The sequence below is a fragment of the Crinia signifera genome, chromosome 5 (assembly GCF_055691185.1).
Source record: "Crinia signifera chromosome 5, ASM5569118v1, whole genome shotgun sequence".
In the NCBI taxonomy this organism is placed as follows: domain Eukaryota; kingdom Metazoa; phylum Chordata; class Amphibia; order Anura; family Myobatrachidae; genus Crinia; species Crinia signifera.
Genome location: NC_139221.1, coordinates 249,376,048 through 249,394,849, shown reverse-complemented (window position 1 = coordinate 249,394,849; position 18,802 = coordinate 249,376,048). Strand labels below are relative to the sequence as shown.

Below are 18,802 nucleotides of genomic sequence, written 5' to 3'. Positions count from 1 at the left end.
GGGATCATTATGAGTTGCATGTAACTTGACGCAAGAAAATGTGTCAACTTCATCCCAATCTCAATACAGGCATATTGTATGTGTGCAGATAATTTTCTGCGGTACAGTACAAGAAAATGTGGAAACCCAATTGATTAGAAGCGCTAATGTCTATAAGGTTTCTGTAAGATACCTCACCAGGTTATGCTTACTGATGACTTTATATAGCGTGGCAGGGACAGTAGGATTTCCCTGTTTAAGGAGATAACAGCTGTTAAATGTGGATCCAGTCCATGTTTTTGTTGAGGTCAGGAATGAACTGCCGCTAAGTTGATTAGTTGCACTTGTTAGCTGCCTTTAAGAGCAATGCTCCTGGTGCTCATTAAGCCTGCCAGGCAATAGGCTGGGTGTCTGGGGTTACGATAGGAGTCACTGGAGTTTATGCTATGACCATGGTCAGAATGAGGCATAATGAGCTCACCAGGCAGTGCAGAGGTAGTGGATAATGATTAGGAGTGTGGTCATCTTCCAGAGGTGGTGTGGACAGCCAACACAGAGGCTTGGCTAACCTTTTGAGCGTACATGGTCTTTTATCCTTGCTAAATATAGTCTATGCATGATAATGTACCAGATAAATAATAGCCATTCAGTATAATGTTACATATGTACTGTATAATGTACAATTCAAGTGCACTATCGGAAACATGATTCACAGAGGAGACGGTGGGCCCTTAGACAATGGGGCCCACCAAGGGTTCACCTGTACCCTTGTAAGCTGGTCCAACTCTTGCTATGACACACACTAAAATTATCCAGTAAAAATGTATATGTATACAGAGGGTGCAGTCATTCTCTTGGCGGTCAGGATGCTAGCGGTCAGTATACCTATGCTGGTGTCCCGAGCACCACCAAAAGACTAGCGTTGGGCCCTTGAAAGGATCAAGATGATGACACAGAAATACCAAAAGCCAGCATCCCGATTGGTGAGTATGTGGGGCGGGATTGGGTCAGGCTGAGGAAGGGGGGCTAGGTTTAGGCACTACTGTAGGAACTAAGGGTTAGGCTACAGGGAAGGAAAGGTTAGGGTTAGGCTGCTGGGAGGGGTGGTTAGGTTCAGGCACCAAGAAGGGAAGTTAAGGTTAGGCTGCAGAGTGTGGAGTTCAGTTAGGGTGGTAGGCTGCAGGGGTTAGATGTAGGTACTAGCGTGAAGGATTAGGTTTGGGCTGCTGGGGGGTGTTGGGTATGCTGCTAGAAGGGAGGATTAGGGATATTGGGGCAAGTAAATATACTTGCCTAAAACCTGTTATGATTCTCTCCATCTGAATTCTGGGTCCGTATATTGACCACCAGTCAGCCATATGTATCCTGTATAAAGTATCTAGTTTTATACTAGTATAATAATAAATACTACATGAGGAGAGCAGAACAATATTATCCAGTGCATGCAAGAACCATGTTGCATTCAAAAGGCTATTATACAGGGAGATATATGAGAAGATGTGATTATTTCACTACTTCCCATCACTGCATTATGCATACAGGCCTATATAAGTCTTTTCTCATTTCAGAGTCATTTTAAGACTTAAAGTTCTACAAATTTAATGACAAGAACATCTGCACTCCAAGTATTTAAGGCTCTGTTTTTCCTTTCCAAATTTCTTCTTCTTAGCTGTCAGTTATCCTCAGTAGTTATAGGTGACATGAGCTGTAATATCCTGCCCTAAATACTGTGGCTGATATACAGAACTGTAATCTGTAGAAGATGAACAATTTATTTGAATGAGTCTCCAATAGGCTAAAACTTCTGGATTTCTCAAATTATCTATTGCACAGACATGGGCATGACAGTAATGACAAATGTAGTTCATGGTTGCCCATCAAGCGATAGATGAAAGAGAGAGAGAGCGAGAGAGCGAGAGAGAGAGAGAGAGAGAGAGAGAGAGAGAGAGAGAGAATTTTGTATTGCTCTACTGGTTTCTGTAGAGCACCAACCCAGATGCTCCCTGCATTAATGAAGATGTTTACATGCTCACCTAGGTTGTCATTATTTGGAATTAATTAAGATGGTTCCATTAGCTGAGCAAATAGGAGAAGATAAGAGTGTACAAATTCCCAGCTATTTACACCTTGTCAGATAGGTGGGAATTGGTTTGGAGTTGTACAACATAATGTATCTATGAAATGCGCTAATGTTGCTTACATTTTAATGACATAGTTGCAAACATATCACTGCATTTTCCAGGAGCTGAGCATCAGTATTCTGCAGTCTAGAAGTATTTATTGTATTATTATTATTATCAACATGGCATGGCTACTAACAAATTATAACTGTATGGTGTTTAAAACCTTTATATTCAGTAAATCTTCCATGAGAAATGCAGTCTCTCAGCATCAGTCAGTATAACTGTAGGGGTAACGTCACTGGCATTCCAGCTCAGACACAGGAGCAGCCACTTTACTCGACAACTGATAGTGCCAACCAATAGACCAGGGACAGGATGCATTAAAGCGACAATGTGGTAAAAATATCAGTTTGGGCATTTTTGCCACAAATTTCGAACACACTAAAGTCTGCACACCAGGGTACCGCTGTGGGGGTGTTGCCAGTTTAGGAGCATATGGGCTTCTTTCCACAGCGATGTTTGAGAGATCCATCACGGATCCCTCCCAGCATGCCCCGCAGCAGATGCCGTCATATTACACATATTCTACACATAGAGGAACTTTCAGGTCTCAGATCTGGAAGGCCAGTGCTGGAGTCACGTTGCAATGGACAGTTCTGACTGCTAGAGCTTTCCCTTGCGTTACTAATCGCATATGTTACTGTATATGTAATTGTTAGGAATGTGGTAGTTAGTGAATGCTGGCGATGTGAAGCAGCAGATGTTAGTGCATCCCCCTCAAGAGTCTCCAGGGACATTCCATGAGAAGTACATATGGCAAGTACTGTAATCCAATGACCTTATGGGTGTTGATCAATGACTCAACAGTGTCTAGGTCAACAGTCAATAGGTAGTTGCCAAAAGGCCTCTTCAAGCATCCTCAAAAAGTGTCTGCTGTAAGGGGGCGGACATTTTGTGAGAGCTATTTTTTCCATTATCGGGAGTCAGCCAGGAAAAGAGCTGGGACCGCAGACAAGCAGATCTGTGGGTCCCGGCCACTCACCCGGGGGTGGCAATGGCAAGCAGCGCCAGCAGGGTAAGGCAGCAGGGCAGTGCAGCACATCAATAGCCCCGCAGACCCCCAGCGCCCACACTTACTCAGCACCTATTTTTACGCCACTGGTATATACAGTAGGGCTATGAGTAATGTAAGACAAAAGCACTGGGTGGCAGTAGCAGTAGGCAATTAAAAGTACTGTCAAATTATTAAAATGTAAATAATAATACAAGTTGAGTATCTCTTATCCAAATATCCGTTATCCAAATTATTCTGAAAACCATACATTCCAGATAGGGGGGAAAAAACTGTTTTTTTTCTTGCTAAAAGCCTACTGTAACAGCACTACTGAGGATATGATATGCAACTGGCACTACTGGGGACAGCTGTAACAGAACTACTGAGGACATGATATGTAACTGGCACTACTGGGGACATCTGTAACAGCACTACTGAGGATATGATATGCAACTGGCACTACTGTGGACATCTGTAACAGAACTCCTGAGGACATGATATGTAACTGGCCCTACTGGGGACATCTGTATCAGCACAACTGAGGACATTATAAGTAACTGGCACTACTGGGTACATCTGTAACAGCACTACTGAGGATATGATATGTAACTGGCACTACTGAGGACATGATATGTAACTGGCACTACTGAGGACATCTGTAACAGCATTACTGAAGATATTATATGTAACTGTCACTACTGAGGGCATGATATGTAACTGGCACTAAATATGTGCAAGAAAATGATTGCTTGGTATTTAAATTCAGTATATGAGATAGTACACAAACTCTGTTTCATGTTTTGAAACCTTGTTTCATGCAAAAACAAAATATATTTGTGTGTATTTCGTGTGATTGATGTGCTTGTACAACATAAATGCAAGATACCTCAAGATACATTATTGAAATATAAAAATATTCTGAAATACGGAATAATCCGTTATCCAAAATTGTTCTGGTCCCGAGCATTTTGGATAAGGCATACTCAACCTGTATAATAATACATTATACACTTATAATTTTTAATAAATAAAATATGTTACTGTTTTTTGGGGAAAGGGGTTTATGACCTCTGGTCTTCATTTATTTTAAATGCATTGCTTATCTATCACATGTGATTATATTACATTTATGGTCATGAGTGCTAAGCAGAAAAAACATGCAATGCGTATCTTGACTTAAAAGGAAATTAGTGTTTAAACAGCATATTTCTTTCATGGCCCCTTACCTGCGGCAAATGGTTACATTTACTCCTGTTGGGTATGTGACTGGTCAGCTGAATATTAAAGAGAGTCTGCAGTGCAGCCTGTGCTGCCTGGGCTTTGGCCAGTTTCTTGCTACGTCCCGAACCTTCAAATGTCCTCCCATCAACTCTCATTGCCATCACAAAACGTTTGATATGTTGTTTCTCCACAGTCTCCGAAAGGCAGACGTACCTCAGCCCAGGTCTCAGCTCATTTAGCATCACCACTGGGTTCTTCTCACTCTCAGCTGGGGATGCCATCTTGCGCTTGTTTTGTTTAGCATGGCCCATTAAATCCAATGTGTGACAGACTAATCTCCCATGTCGATATGCACTGGAAAGCAATTCATTACTAACTGGGCTATAGCCTGTGAAGTGCTCGCTGTGTGAGGATGGTTCAAACTCTTTGAACAGAGTGTCTGGGAAGTCTGCCTGGTCAGATGTGAAGTCAGTTGATGGGTTGATGCAGTTTCCCATTGCAAAATGAGCCTGACACGCATTTGGAAACTGGACAAATGACTTTAGAGCCAACTCAGCTGCCCTCATTTTTGCTTTCTTTTTTGTAGGTCCACTGCCCTCGAATGTCAGTCCATTTACTTCCACCGCTACTGAGAACACCGGGGCGTGCACTGGGCCAGTTTGGGAAACTATTCTGTATTGTAAATCTGGTTTTAGTTCATGAAGCTGGACAAGAGCGTTTTTTGGAGTTACGGACCATGAAAGTTTCTTTAGTATAATCTGTAATTTGCAGAAATGGCCGCTATTTCCTTCCTCCAGCGGCCTCTTTCGTTTCATACTGGCTGGCCCAACTTTTGGTCTGTCAGAAGATAAAGCAAGGTCCTCTCTGTTTCCAACATTTCTGTTCTCTTTCACCTCCGCACTGCTTGTGCCTATGTAGAGCAGGAAAAATACTGCACATTAATACCGTGAATGAAAATACAAGTCAGACATCATGATTAAATAGATTTTTAGCTGCAAAGTTTAGTGCAATGTAGTCATGTTTAATGGGATTATGACATGGTCTGATCATCTAGTATCCTACAGCAGAGATTATGGAGAATATTTATCAAATCTTGGAGAGAGATACAGCCAATCAGCTTCCATCATTTTACAGAGTGCGCTTGAATAACAGTTACGGGGCCAGATGCACAAAGCTTCAAAAGTGATAAAATGGAGAGTGATAAACAGCCATCCAATCAGCTCCAACCTGCCATGTAACAGACTGTGTTTGAAAAATGTCAGGCAGGAGCTGATTGTTTGGTTGTTTATCACTCTCCATTTTATACCTTTTGATGCTTAGTGCATATGGCCCACAATCTGATTGGTTATACTTTCCCTCCAAGGCTCCATGAATATCCCCTTTTATGATTAGTTTATGGAAAAAAGCAAATAGAATTAATATTAAAAGTACAAAAATTACAGAACTTTGTGTGGAAAATAGAAATGGTATTTTAACACTGGGAATGGATGTACAGTCACTAGGCTGAGCGCATATGGTTGACATGCCATAGGTTGACAGGGTCAAAAGGTCATAATGGCAAAGGTAGATGGGTGAAAAGGTCAATATGTCTAAAAGGATCAACACATTAACAGGTCAGCATGGAAACGGTTGCCAAGAAAAAAAAACGGTCGACAAATATTTAATATTTTTAATAGTTTTTATGCTGTCATTTTTTTTAAAGAACATGTAACCGCAATTAGTGTACCATGCCCCCTCACATAGCTCGCTACACTCATCATGCTTAGCAAATGTGGATAGTAAAGGATGAAAAAGTTGAAAAATAGATCTTGTCGACCATATGTGTGCCTACCATTGTCACCACTTGCACCGGTCATCATTTTGTGCCTGGTTCCACAGGGCCTCAACGGTGAATTTGAGCTTAAACCATTTCTTGTGTAATTTTTGGTCGCCTCACCTTTAATCCTATATGTCTTTTTTATGTTTGCCATTTTTCTATTTTTACTGTATCCTTTTTACAAAAAATCTTTTTAAATGTATTGTATTAAAATATTTACATATGCATTTTCTTTTTTAGATCGATGTCAAAATATTTTGTCCTGGACGTAAGCTTGATGGCCGTTGCAACTGTTGCGGTGTCTAAAATTGCTTAAACTACACGGCTTAACTGCATCTTTATAGTGAAGGTTATCATTTACTTTCGCAGTACATACGCTACAAGTCTTTGACACGCACGGCCATTTTATTTCTGCTTACTTCCGCGTTCCACACGCTAGCAAGTCCGTGACACGCACGGCCATCTTGCTCGCGTCATAGGTTACCCGGACATCCGGAGTAACGCTAATGGATTTGATTATGGACACATGTTTTATGACTATATATATGGGATGTGGTTCCCCATACTCATTACACTCCTGACGAAGGACAATCGAAACGCGTTGAGTGTATTACTTTGGACATTTCCATCGGAGGAGAACAGCTGTCGGTTCGTGCGGTGTCCCTTTGGTTCTTCTGGTTCCCTGTTCCGGACGGGTATCTAGGACTCACCTTCAGGATCCGCTCACTTTCATCTGGACCTTGCTGTTTTGCCAATGTGGAAACCTACCATGCTTTTATAACAGTCTACATATTGTAAGTGTGGATCTGTCATATTAAATCTCTTTTAAAAAGGATAATTTGCACTATCTTTGTATCCCTCTATCTCCCCTCACACACATCATTGTGTGAGGAAGGGAAGTTTTGTATTTGCAGGTTGATCTGCTGGAACAAAAAGTGCCCAAAAATTGGGGATATCCATTTTTATTATTTACACTATGGTTAATTACTGAGCGCTATTATTTTCACACCAACCCCTCTTTTTTATCATTTTGTACCTGGCAATCTTAAGCAATGTCGACCTGTTACATGTAGACCTATTCACCATGTCAACCTTTTGTCACAGTCAACCTAATGCATGTCAACCATATGGGGTCCACCTCTAAACATTCAACCTTATTAGGGACGACCTATCATTCAGATACTTTTAATACTTATGATTTATGGACTACTGTATGGCCAGCTGGTGCCTGATTATGATCATGCTGTCATGATTATGGGCCTGTGTGTATGTGGAGGCCTGGAGCTGGAATTCCATTTGGCCCACCAGTGGCTGCTCCAGATGTGGGACTGCAGCACAGTTCAAAATTCAAATAAGGGAGGAACACCAACTGCCAGTGAGTCAGTTTGAAATAGCAGTAAGTGACATTTGGTGTGGCTCCCCTATTTGAATTTTGAAATGTGCTTCAGAACCCCCTTCTGGAGCTGCCATAACAATATATATTTTACAAAAATGTTTTCCTCACTTTTTTTATCTTGTGTTAAGATTTAGCACACATTCCACTTATATAAAAAAAGATAAATCCTTGTTATCATCACACATTTCAGGAGCACAATTCTGCCTTTTCCTTTACACTATAAATGTGATTGAAATGCATCGCCGTCATCAGCCTGTGTTTATTTCAGAGCATGTTCAGTGAGAATGAATGCATATAAACATATGGTAAGTGGACTCTGCAATCTGTGAGGCATTGGGCTGTAGCAGCACTGCCACCACCTCCTTCACCAGCTCTTTCCCTGCAGCCTGAGGCTAGATCTCACCCCTGAGCTCCACCTTCCAGCTCCTGCAGTGTGTGTAGAGAGAGACATCACGACATCAGGTGCAAAAGCAGAGTTTCAGGTAACTTCAGTGCTGTGTCTGTGTGGCATAATGTGTAAGCTGCATTGTTATAGGCATTATGTGTAAGGGGAACTACTACTGTAGGAATTATGTGTATAAGGAGCACTAATGGAAACTGTTAATAAATAAATAAAGTATAAATAAATACTGTGAGCCTTATGTGACACTAATAATGTGGGTGTTATATGTAAGAGGCACTATTAGTGTGGGAATTGTGTATAAAAGGGACTAGTGTGTAGTGTAATGTGAATAAGTGGTAATACTGTGTGATCTAAAGTGAATAAGGGACACTGCTACAGTATGTGGTGTACTGTATAAATCAGAGGCACTACGTGCAATGTAATGTGAATAAGATTGTGCTACTGTGTGGTGTAATTTAAATTGGGGGAACTATTGTGAGACCACTCCCCTTCCTTGTGAGACCACATAACCTTTTTTTGCTCATTCAGTATGCAATGTCCCTTTATAGAGTAGGGTGGACACACCTAAGCACTGGCCCTGCCTGATGTATATGCTCTATAAACCTGCGTAGGTTTACCTCTTCTTCATCCTCATGATGACCAATCTCTAGTGCAGCATATTTCCTGCATTTCCAGCATTCTCAATGATCTCCAGGATAAACATGACCCAAAACATTTTCTGTGTCATTATTGCTTTCTGCTTGGGACGATAATCTGATAAAAATATGCACCTCACTCCAAACAATTATTTAGTTATGGTTCTCTACTATAAATTGATTTAGTCCGTGAAATGTAAGCAGACGTGCAGGAGATTTGGAACAAAATTTCAATGTCAGTAGAATTTTTTCCTATTATGTTAATATTAAGCTATTTCTTTTGTATTTATATTGATTTTCAGTAATTGCTCCTCTTTCTTGCCACATAATTAAGTGTAACACTGATATATTGTAGTCTTAAAATATGGTTTAAATAGAACTTGAGTTAATAAAAGACATACTGTATTCACAAGGGCAATAAACATGACAGCAAACTGATTAGCGTTCAAATGTTATTAAATTCCCATTATTTTGTTTTTGTTACTAATAAACGTATCTGTGGTGGAATTCAGTTACACAAAGACACAGAAAAGTAACAAACAATGTGATGCAAGTACTGCACAACCAAAGATCTAAGGGACTGATTCAGATTTGTATGCAAACCTGATGGTTTATGTACAAATCCATTGGTTAGTGGTCTGCATAATGTACATGACCTGCTCTGTGCATGTATAGAATGGGTTTTGAAATATCTTCTGGAGCTTCACTTGGCCACAACTGATTGATATTCTGCAGAAGCAGCACTCGGATGCAGATGCATGTAGGAGTCATCAGAGTCTCCTGCATTTTGCCAACCTGTGCCGGAAAGAGCAGAGGTGCCTCTACCACAATTTGAACATAGCCTGAAGGGGCAAGGTCTCTCAGGGAATGGGTGTGGCTATACAATAGTACCCTCCAATTCAAAATACTCCACACAGTAGTACAACCGTATTCACATTTCTCTGTAGAGTTCCTTATTTACATTACACTGCACAGTATTACCCTTATTCATGTTACATTACACAGTAGTGTAGCCATGCTCATCTTGCTGTGATGCAGATGCTGCATCAAGACATGATGTGCTGCAACTTCTCACAGCCAGCAATCACTTCATTAATTTCAAATGGACATATGTTTATAACACAGTAGTACCCGAAGTGCACATTATTTCACATAGCAGTACCCTCTGTACATGTTATGTCACAAGTAGTACCCCATGTACACATTATGCCACACACTAGCACCCTTTGTACATGTTATGCCGCATAGTATTTTCCTTTGTACATGTTGCCACACAGTACTCCCCCTTGTACACATTATGCCACACAGTACTCCCCCTTGTACACATTATGCCACACAGTACTCTCCCTTGTAGACATTATTTCATACATTAGTACCCCTTCTTTGCAATAAAAACACTAGTCCTGTTTCCAGACTGGTTAAGGCAGAGGGGGATTTGAGACATTACAATTCAACTATTAAAAGTGGAAAACAAAAAACGATATTTGAATTTTAATATAACAGGACTTGTGTTTTGTGGTCTGTAATTGACTAAATGAACTCTGTAAGTCCCCCCATGCTGTGTCCCATTTGCTCCCCAAATTCCTTCCTTAAGGATGACTTTCTAGATGCACAGACACTGACAATACTTCCGCTCTACAACGTCTCAGCACTGCAGGAAAGATATCATGACGTCTCTATCTGTAGCTTGAAGGCAGAGCTCTGTAATGAGCTCTGGAATAGTGCTGACAGCTCAGCAGCAGCAGCAGCCAGTCACACCACTTAGTAAAAACATTAAAGCAGGTATCTGTCAAATGGTCAGGGTGGCAGAGGCCAGTTTGTGCCCATTGGGTATCCTGCACTCTGTTTGGCAGTACTCACCATCCTTGTTATGGCCCATGGAAGTTATTTTTACACAAGCCTCCTGCATCATTTGCATTTTATTTGTATGGAATTGCACAGCCTCTTCTCTACAGCTGGACATTTCCATGCGAAACCAGGACCTAAGTCTCACAATTTATTTCCTGGCTTTATCATACCTATTTACCTGGCTTTAACTTACCTTTATCATCTTACATACCAGGAGGGGTAAAACAAATGATTGATAGTCTCAAAAATCCATAGGCTTAATATAGTATTAATGGTACTATATTGTAAACTACTGAGGAGGAGAGGGATCTAGGAGTCACTGTTTCAGGTGGCTTAAAGGCAGGTAGGCAATGTAACAAAGCAATGAGGAAGGGAAGTGAAATGATTGGTTTCATAGGGAGAGGAAATAGCAGTAGAAAGAAATAAGTAATAAGACAACTGTATAGGTCATTGGTACGACCTCATCTAGAGTACTGTGTCCAGTTCTGGAGACCATATCTCCACAAGGATATAAAACATTAGAGACTGTAGAAATAATGGCATCTAAAATGGTGCATGGCCTACATCACAAAACTTACCCAGAAGAATACAAAATCTCAATATCTATAGTTTGGAGCAAAGAAAGGAGGGGCATGATATAAACTTTCAAATATATCAGAAAAAATTACTTTACAGAAAGGGGCAAAGACATTAGAACAATTTAAATATGCAGGTGACAGACACAAGGATATCCTTACAAAGAAATAGGGTTCAAATAAGGTTTAAGGGCAACAAAAAAGGGGCAGACTGTATGGGCCGAATGGTTCCTATCTACCATCTAATTAAATGATTCTATGTTTTCATACCTTCAGCTTACAAGGTCACAACTCTTGATGGGGGCTTACACAGGAAGGGATTCATGTCTCTGATCCTGATTCAGAGCTGTATGCAATATCAATGTTGTACACAATGAGGCAATTTCTTTTCCACAACATGGATCACTGAGAGGATTTAGTGACAGTTAGGGAGCATTTGTGAGAGGTCACAGGGGACTGGCAACTCAAAAGCAGTTATTTCAGGGGCATATATTTGCTTGCAACTGTGATCGCCTACACAGTTAAATGGTTGTGGCTCAGGGGCATAGGAATAGGGGGGCACAGTTCGACCCCCCACAATGATTTCTGTTGGGTGGGCAAAGACTGTGAACTTGAACTTCTACAGAAAAGATAATAGGGATGAACGAAATAACAACAGAGACCTTTAGTGCACTTTGCCATCTGCAAATGGGGATCATTAGCTCACTGCGCATTCAATAAATCGGAGGTCTACCATGATACAGAGACACCTCGCACAGGTCCTGATGTTCACTAAGAACACACAGCTGCACTGACCTTGTATAGTACAATGTGTTAAGAGAGTTTGTAACCAGAAATGATGATGGGATGGCTGCATCACAGTGATGTCAGGAGGGGTAGGGGTCCAGACTTTTTTTGCAAAACTAAAAATTATGCTGAATCAGGCCTATATTAGCAGTCTGTGATAACGGCTACATCAGGAAAGCATGATACAGTCATAATGTCAACATGTATTATTACAACATTGTTGACACTTCAGTGTTGATAGCTATGATGTCAATATTGTTGAAATGTTGACATTGAACATGCTGGCATCTGCAAAATGTCGACATGTTCACATTGTCAACATGTAAAACGCCAACATACTGCATGGACCAGCAGCGGAGGAATAGGGTTAGCCAAGTAGTTCCAAAAATGTGTGCCATGGCACCACAGGGACACTTGCAGGGGTGCCACGGATTATTGGTCCAGGACCAATTTAATTTATTTATGGTCAATGAGATAAACAAGACCAGTGATGGTTGCTGCCAATAGTAAAACGTGTACAAACAGAATCATTCTGGTCCCTCACCAAAAAAACAGTTTTTTGGTCAAGGGGTGAAGTGAAAAAATTCTGATACCTTAAGGTGCCGTTATTCACAAAAGTGTGGGAACTACTGGGTTAGCCTATGGCACAGTAACCTCTATGTTGACAAAATATACCAGACCCGTTGACCTTTTTGGGATATTCCAGCAGTCAGAGAGGTCATACTGTACAGTAGAGATGACGAGTTGCTCAGAACTTTAGCTGTTAAGGGGTTAACATGCAGAAATAACTTTTATTGGCCCTAACATCATAACTCCCTGGTTAGTTATATTGAAAATATGCCTGGAAAAATAAGAATAAAAATAAGTAATATTTTTGAATAAATATTCATCTTAATATATTTTCAATTCGATTAGTTTGGGAGCAAAAAAAGTAATTTGTAAGACACAAAAGAGAATATTTGCTGTCATACTGTTCCAAATGTGACAAATATCCCAAATTATGTTCAAGTTTGTCATCACCTTATAACATCCGCCACTGATAGAGTTAGTCCAATGTACAGTAAGCACCAGAGTTCTGCCTGTCCTGGACTGTTTGTTCCAGCTTGTGATCAAATTTCAATTAGAGCAGGTGGAATAGCAGATCCCTTAAGCATAGAACATTCATTAATCTGTGTAAAATATGCTGCACAGGTGACCCAAATATACAGCATAGATGGAAAACGAGAAACCTACTTACTCATTAACTCCTTTCTGTTTATGATCATAACCAAAGAACGTTTGGCTTTGGAAAGCTGTACTGTAGCTTCCCACACTATGTTCCTGGGAGTTACAGTAGATGTTGAGGAATGAAGGAGAGCTATGTGCCTTTGGGCCTGGTGATTACGAACCCATGGTGGTGTATTATGAAACCATTATACGCCCATTAATCTTTTTCTACAACATAAGAAGTCCTAGAGAGTCAAGTAAGAGTTGATTGAAAGTGGGTATGTATGGTGATTAAACAGGGTCTCCTTGGAAAAAGAACAATTTAAATTTAGGAGAGGCCACAGCATAGGCATATATATTAGATATGTCTGTGTCACCAATTCAGGGGAATTTACTTTTACATTAAATGTATACATTTGATTTCCTGTTAGACTGCATTCTAAGTAACCATTTTTTCAATTTCAAAAAAGCAAAAGTGTCTGTATAATAATGTTAAGAGCAAAATCCTAGCTACAGCTGTCCCCTGAATAACATGACTTTAATAAGCCTATTTATCAAACATAAATCATACCGAAATGTCAATTTTTTGTGCAGAATTATGGCAAAAATAAATGATTTTTATAATTATTTATGAAATAATGCTGAATCTATTACTGATGTCTGCTGTCAATCAAGAATTCAGTTGTCTGAAGACTTTAGTTAATTATACTGTACATTTTTATTAAATAGAATAATTTATGAACTTTGTATGCATGTACCAGTAAAACATTACTTTTTCCATCTTTAATATATGCCTCTATATTTTCTTGTTTAGTTCTTTTTTAACTTCTCCATTTAAAATGCCCCCTCATCCAGGTGTATAGTATAAAGATGCCCCCTTGTGAAGGGGTATAGAATAAAGATTTAAATTTTAAAAAAATACTGTATATTCAGTAATCTGAAATTGTGTTTTCGCAATTTCATATGTCATAGTAAAATATCATATTTTTGTCATTATCTGTGAAAGACAAAAACTGTTTATGTCTTAAGGCTGATAGATTTAATTTTAAAATTACCACTACTGCAAGCTATTAACATTATGAGACAAGTGAAAATAAGAAAAGTAACACTTCTATGAAGACATGTTATAGTGAAGCCTATTTATATGAAAGACAGCAGCTACTAGGTGTGTGTTACATACATAGCGCTCTGCGAAATATTCCATCTTCCATTATCTTTCAGACTCATAGAGCATATCTCATTTTCTACAGTATGGTGATGCGTTATCATGCACGGAAGAGTTAAATGGGCTTGTGCGATCATCATGCTTGCCGTCCTCAGAACGATAATGCATCACTAATAATGACAATGCCTGTGTCTCTAGGTCGAAAGGGCTCAGAAAAACCAGTCATCCGATTCTCCATGCTACATTTGAAGAGATAATATTGTTTTTCCTGAAGGTTATTCTACTTTCAAACAGTTGAAACTTCTTTTTTTCAAGACAAAACACTGTCTAACTCATACATAAATCTGAATATTGATTTAAGGAACAATTAAATTAATCTGATTAAAAAATTTTAAACAAAATTTTAGGTACTAGGTCAGGAGAAATAAAATTTTGATTGTCTTTTGTCACTTTAACTTTACATGTTTGTGATGTGAAAATAAATTTTCAACCTCTAATGTAACCTAATTCGTTTTCACATTCTGCATAGCCTCTGTGGGTTGATAGATATTTATCAAATATATTTCCGTCAATTTTATAGATCTGAGTATATTGATAAACAAAGATTTATGACATATACTATTATGGAATTAAAATGCATAATCAGATAAGAAATTTGTGTGTGGAGTCCCGTGTTTTGAATTGTTTTCTGATTTCATAGAAATGTTTTGGTTTCAATTTTGGTTTTAAAAAAAAACTTCAATTGTTTTGGTTTTGAATTCAGCATTAATATCCAAATCTTGGGTTTTGGATTTCTTGAATTTGGATAAAAACAAGTAAAATAATGTAATTTTTCTAATCCAAAACCTGAAATTCTAATTTAATATCTGAATATTATCCTTTCTTTATGCCCACATTAGGTGTCCTTTTAATTTGGAAGTGATAAACAGGAAAGGAAAGCCATATTTTTCTACTATATCTTTAAAAATCATACTCAAAGGCTTTGTACATCTTAATCAACACTTAAACTTGGTACCCTATGTAGATGAGTGTATATAATACTTAAATTATAGTTCCCTACGGGGGTGTTCTAAATATCAACAGCCCAATACGGATATTTAGCAATGGATGCAGGCAATTGCAGAGGTTAGTACATTTTGGTTACTAATACGGTAACCAAATAAATCAAAATAATACATTGTAAATAGTTTTTACTATCTCCCCTAAATGGGCTCTGTCAGATATAAAGCCGGCCATAATGAGGTCTAAATCACATTTTCTGACACATTTGTTGCTAACTAGGATTGTGGCATAAGGTGGAAAAAGACCATTATACTGTATCACAATGAATATCATCAGATACCCTGATATTGTCCTTTTTAATGCCTTATGTTTCACATTTATTCCATATGGATTGGTTGATGATGTTGATTAAGAAGAAAAGTAAGATAATGTATTTACCATATGTCCATACTCTGATACTCCTTTTGAAAAGCAGTTACTTTGGATATGCTTGTCTTAGGTCTCCCTATGTTTTGGAAAAAAAGGGATTTTTTAGGAAGAGCCACCCCCCGTACTACCCCAAGAGTGGGTGCTCCTCCCACATCCAACCAGCTTCCATGAAGTGGGCAGAATGCACAAAAAAAGGCAATATTCATTGGTCTTCATGGAGGAAGTGACTTACCTAAATTGCTGCCATTTAAGCCTTGCCCCCTGCTTGAGGACCTACAATTTGTTGGTTTTACCATCATGGGTGTGGGAAATAATGACATGGACACCTGGCTCTGCTCCCTGCTTCTCTCCCCTCCTCTCCGGGTTTCTCCCGGAGACATATACTGAAATGTAAGCAAGGATTGTTTATTATGTGATGGCATATTTCAATCTGCTTTTCTCAATCTGTTTTCTTCTCTATTTGATTGTTTGATAAAGTGTGTTTTACTTGTTATGTCATATATACACTCTGTTTCTTTTAAATTTGATTTGATTTATTTGTATTGTGTAGTTCTCCAATAAAATACTTTGAAAAAAAAAAAAAAATCTGAAGTTTGGACCATGGGAAGATCCAAACTGGGAATTGGTTGTTAAAATCTGCAATATTTAGGTGAATTCAGATTTCTAAAAAAACAAATTGCACATCTCTTTTAGCCAGGCATTTCAGCTTATTAGAATTAATTTCACTTATTTACTTTTTTCTTACGATAATAATTATTTTTTATTTAAAGAGCTCTGCAGTTTATTGGACAGAATATATAATGTTAAACACTTGAACAGTATGGTGAAATTAAATCCTGCTCTTTGTTCTTACATAAACTACTTTGGTAAATAAGCCCTTCCACAGAGAATTACATAGGATGATGTGTCCTCTTAGAAATGTCAATGGAAATGTATTTTTTCTTATAATAGTCTCATTTTTAAGTTACTGGAACGCCTCAGCTGAAAGCTGGTACCCAATGTACTTTTGCTTTTGAGAATGAATAGTAAGACTATAAGCTGTTGGGCTGCTACTGTGAAAATTCAAGGATGGATCTCAACTCAGTATAAGGTAAAATGTCAGGTTTTTATGTCTGTTAGCCAATAGATGGCCCATGGATAAGATCAGGAACACATACAAGGAATTTAGGGCAGGACTGAAAGCCAGATGGAGCCAATGGTTAAAGTGTGTGTGTGTGTGTGTGTGTGTGTGTGTGTGTGTGTGTGTGGGGGGATAAGGGGTGGCAGAATGTAGTCCTATCACCTCTAATTATAGGTGGAACTAGTTCCACCTCCACCATAGGCCTACACAGTAATTTCAACAGAAATGCCCACCCCACCACCCACATCAGTAGATTTTATTTGATAAAAATACCCCTTAGTGTCCTGCTTAACTGTCTCGTGGCCAGTGCAATGCCCTTTCCCAAAATCAACTCCTAGTAGCACTCATCTTATTAGCTGCCCCGGTATAATACATAATTCAAGCTTCCTTCTGGTTCTACTGCTTGCTTTCTACACTTCCCCTTCTCTTATGTAGTCCCTTATGCCTCGCAAACATGCCATAGTAGTCTCCATATTGCACACCTCCCGACTTTTGTTATAAGCAAGGAGGGACAGCCGCGCAGTAGGGGGCGTGGCTTACCATGTTGCCGCTCTGGGGGCCTGACCAGTGGCTCTGTAAGCTGCCTCTCTGCTGTCGGAATAGACGCTGCTTGCATGCACACAGCGTTTATTCACCGGATTACAGGGGGGACTCTAAACTAAACCCAGCCCCCCCTTCCCGCTGCGGGAAACTACTGGGCCCAAGAGGGACGTTGGAACGCCTAAAAAAAACAGGACGTTCCCAGGTATGATATTGCATACTGTGTACATAATAATAATAATAATAATAATGGTGCTTTCATAAAGGTACAGCATTCTGTTACGGGTAAGGTATGTGACTCCGACAGTCGGGATCCCGACAGTCATTATCCCGACGTCGGGATCCCGACTGCCCGGAGTCAGACGGCATGGCGAGCGCAACAAAAGCCCCTTGCAGGCTCGCTGCGCTCACCACGCTGCGGGCCACCTATTCTATTCTCCCTCTATGGGGGTCGTGGACCCCACGAGGGAAAATAGTGGGTGGCCGTCGGGCACCCGGCTGTCGGCGTTTTGACAGCCGGGATCCCGACATTGGGTAAATGACTGTCGGGATCCCAACTGTTGGGAACCCGTCCGGCACCCTTCCGTTACAGCTACTTATAATCTTCATCCTCTTGTCCTGTTACTCAGAACAAAATATTTGAATTCTCTGCTATGCACATATTAATGCATTATACCATATCTTGTTCCCATTTGCAGCACATATTAGTCTATGTTATTAACTGTTTAACCTATGACCATTTCTTCTTCAGTTCATTTTCACTTCATTTATATCTGCTAATATCACACCCATTTCTGGTTAAAATTCAGCCTTGCAGCTGTATACAAGTGTTTTCTCGCTCACTACCAGATTAAAATATCACATATGCATTAAACTTTAACAGGAAACTCTAACGCCTCATTGTTTGAGCAACCGAGGAGCCTAAATATCAAATAATATTTGCAGGGGGTACATAACATTTTGAGGATACCCTATATGTACGGCGCTGCGAAACACTTGTGGCGCCTTATAAATAAAATTATAATAATAATAATAATATGTAACAAAGGGCCTTATTCTAATTCACTCTTTCTGACAAAATCCTTCTTAGATGGACAAAACCATGTGCACTGCAGGTGGGGCAGATGTAACATGTGCAGAGAGAATTAGATTTGGGTGAGTTATATTGTTTCTGTGCAGGGTAAATAATGGCTGCATTATTTTTACACTGCAATATAGATCTCACTTTGAAGTAAAACCCCACCCAAATCTAATTCTCTCTGCACAAGTTACATCTGCCCCAACTGCAGTGCACATGGTTTTGTCCATCTAAGAAGGATTTTTTTCAGAAAGAGTGAACTAGAATAAGGCTCATAGAGAGTCCAAAGCAGTTATGTCCGTTATCAGCAGAGTTCTCTGCGTTTCTGACAGCAGACGCAGCTTCAATGGGAATCTTTGGGGCTGATTGTATTAGCCACGGCATCCTATGGGACAGGGAGAGGGATCCAATGCAATGGCTGCTGCA

General features: G+C 39.6%; 1 protein-coding gene across 1 annotated transcript in view; it reads right to left on the bottom strand.

Moving 5' to 3' along the window:
- ADARB2 (adenosine deaminase RNA specific B2 (inactive)) overlaps positions 1-18,802 on the bottom strand; it is a 489,925-nt gene that overhangs the window by 139,448 nt on the left and 331,675 nt on the right. Inside the window, exon 4 of the mRNA XM_083188799.1 lies at positions 4,383-5,287. Within this exon, the coding sequence (XP_083044925.1) occupies positions 4,383-5,287 (905 nt within the window). The remainder of the gene's footprint in view (positions 1-4,382; positions 5,288-18,802) is intronic.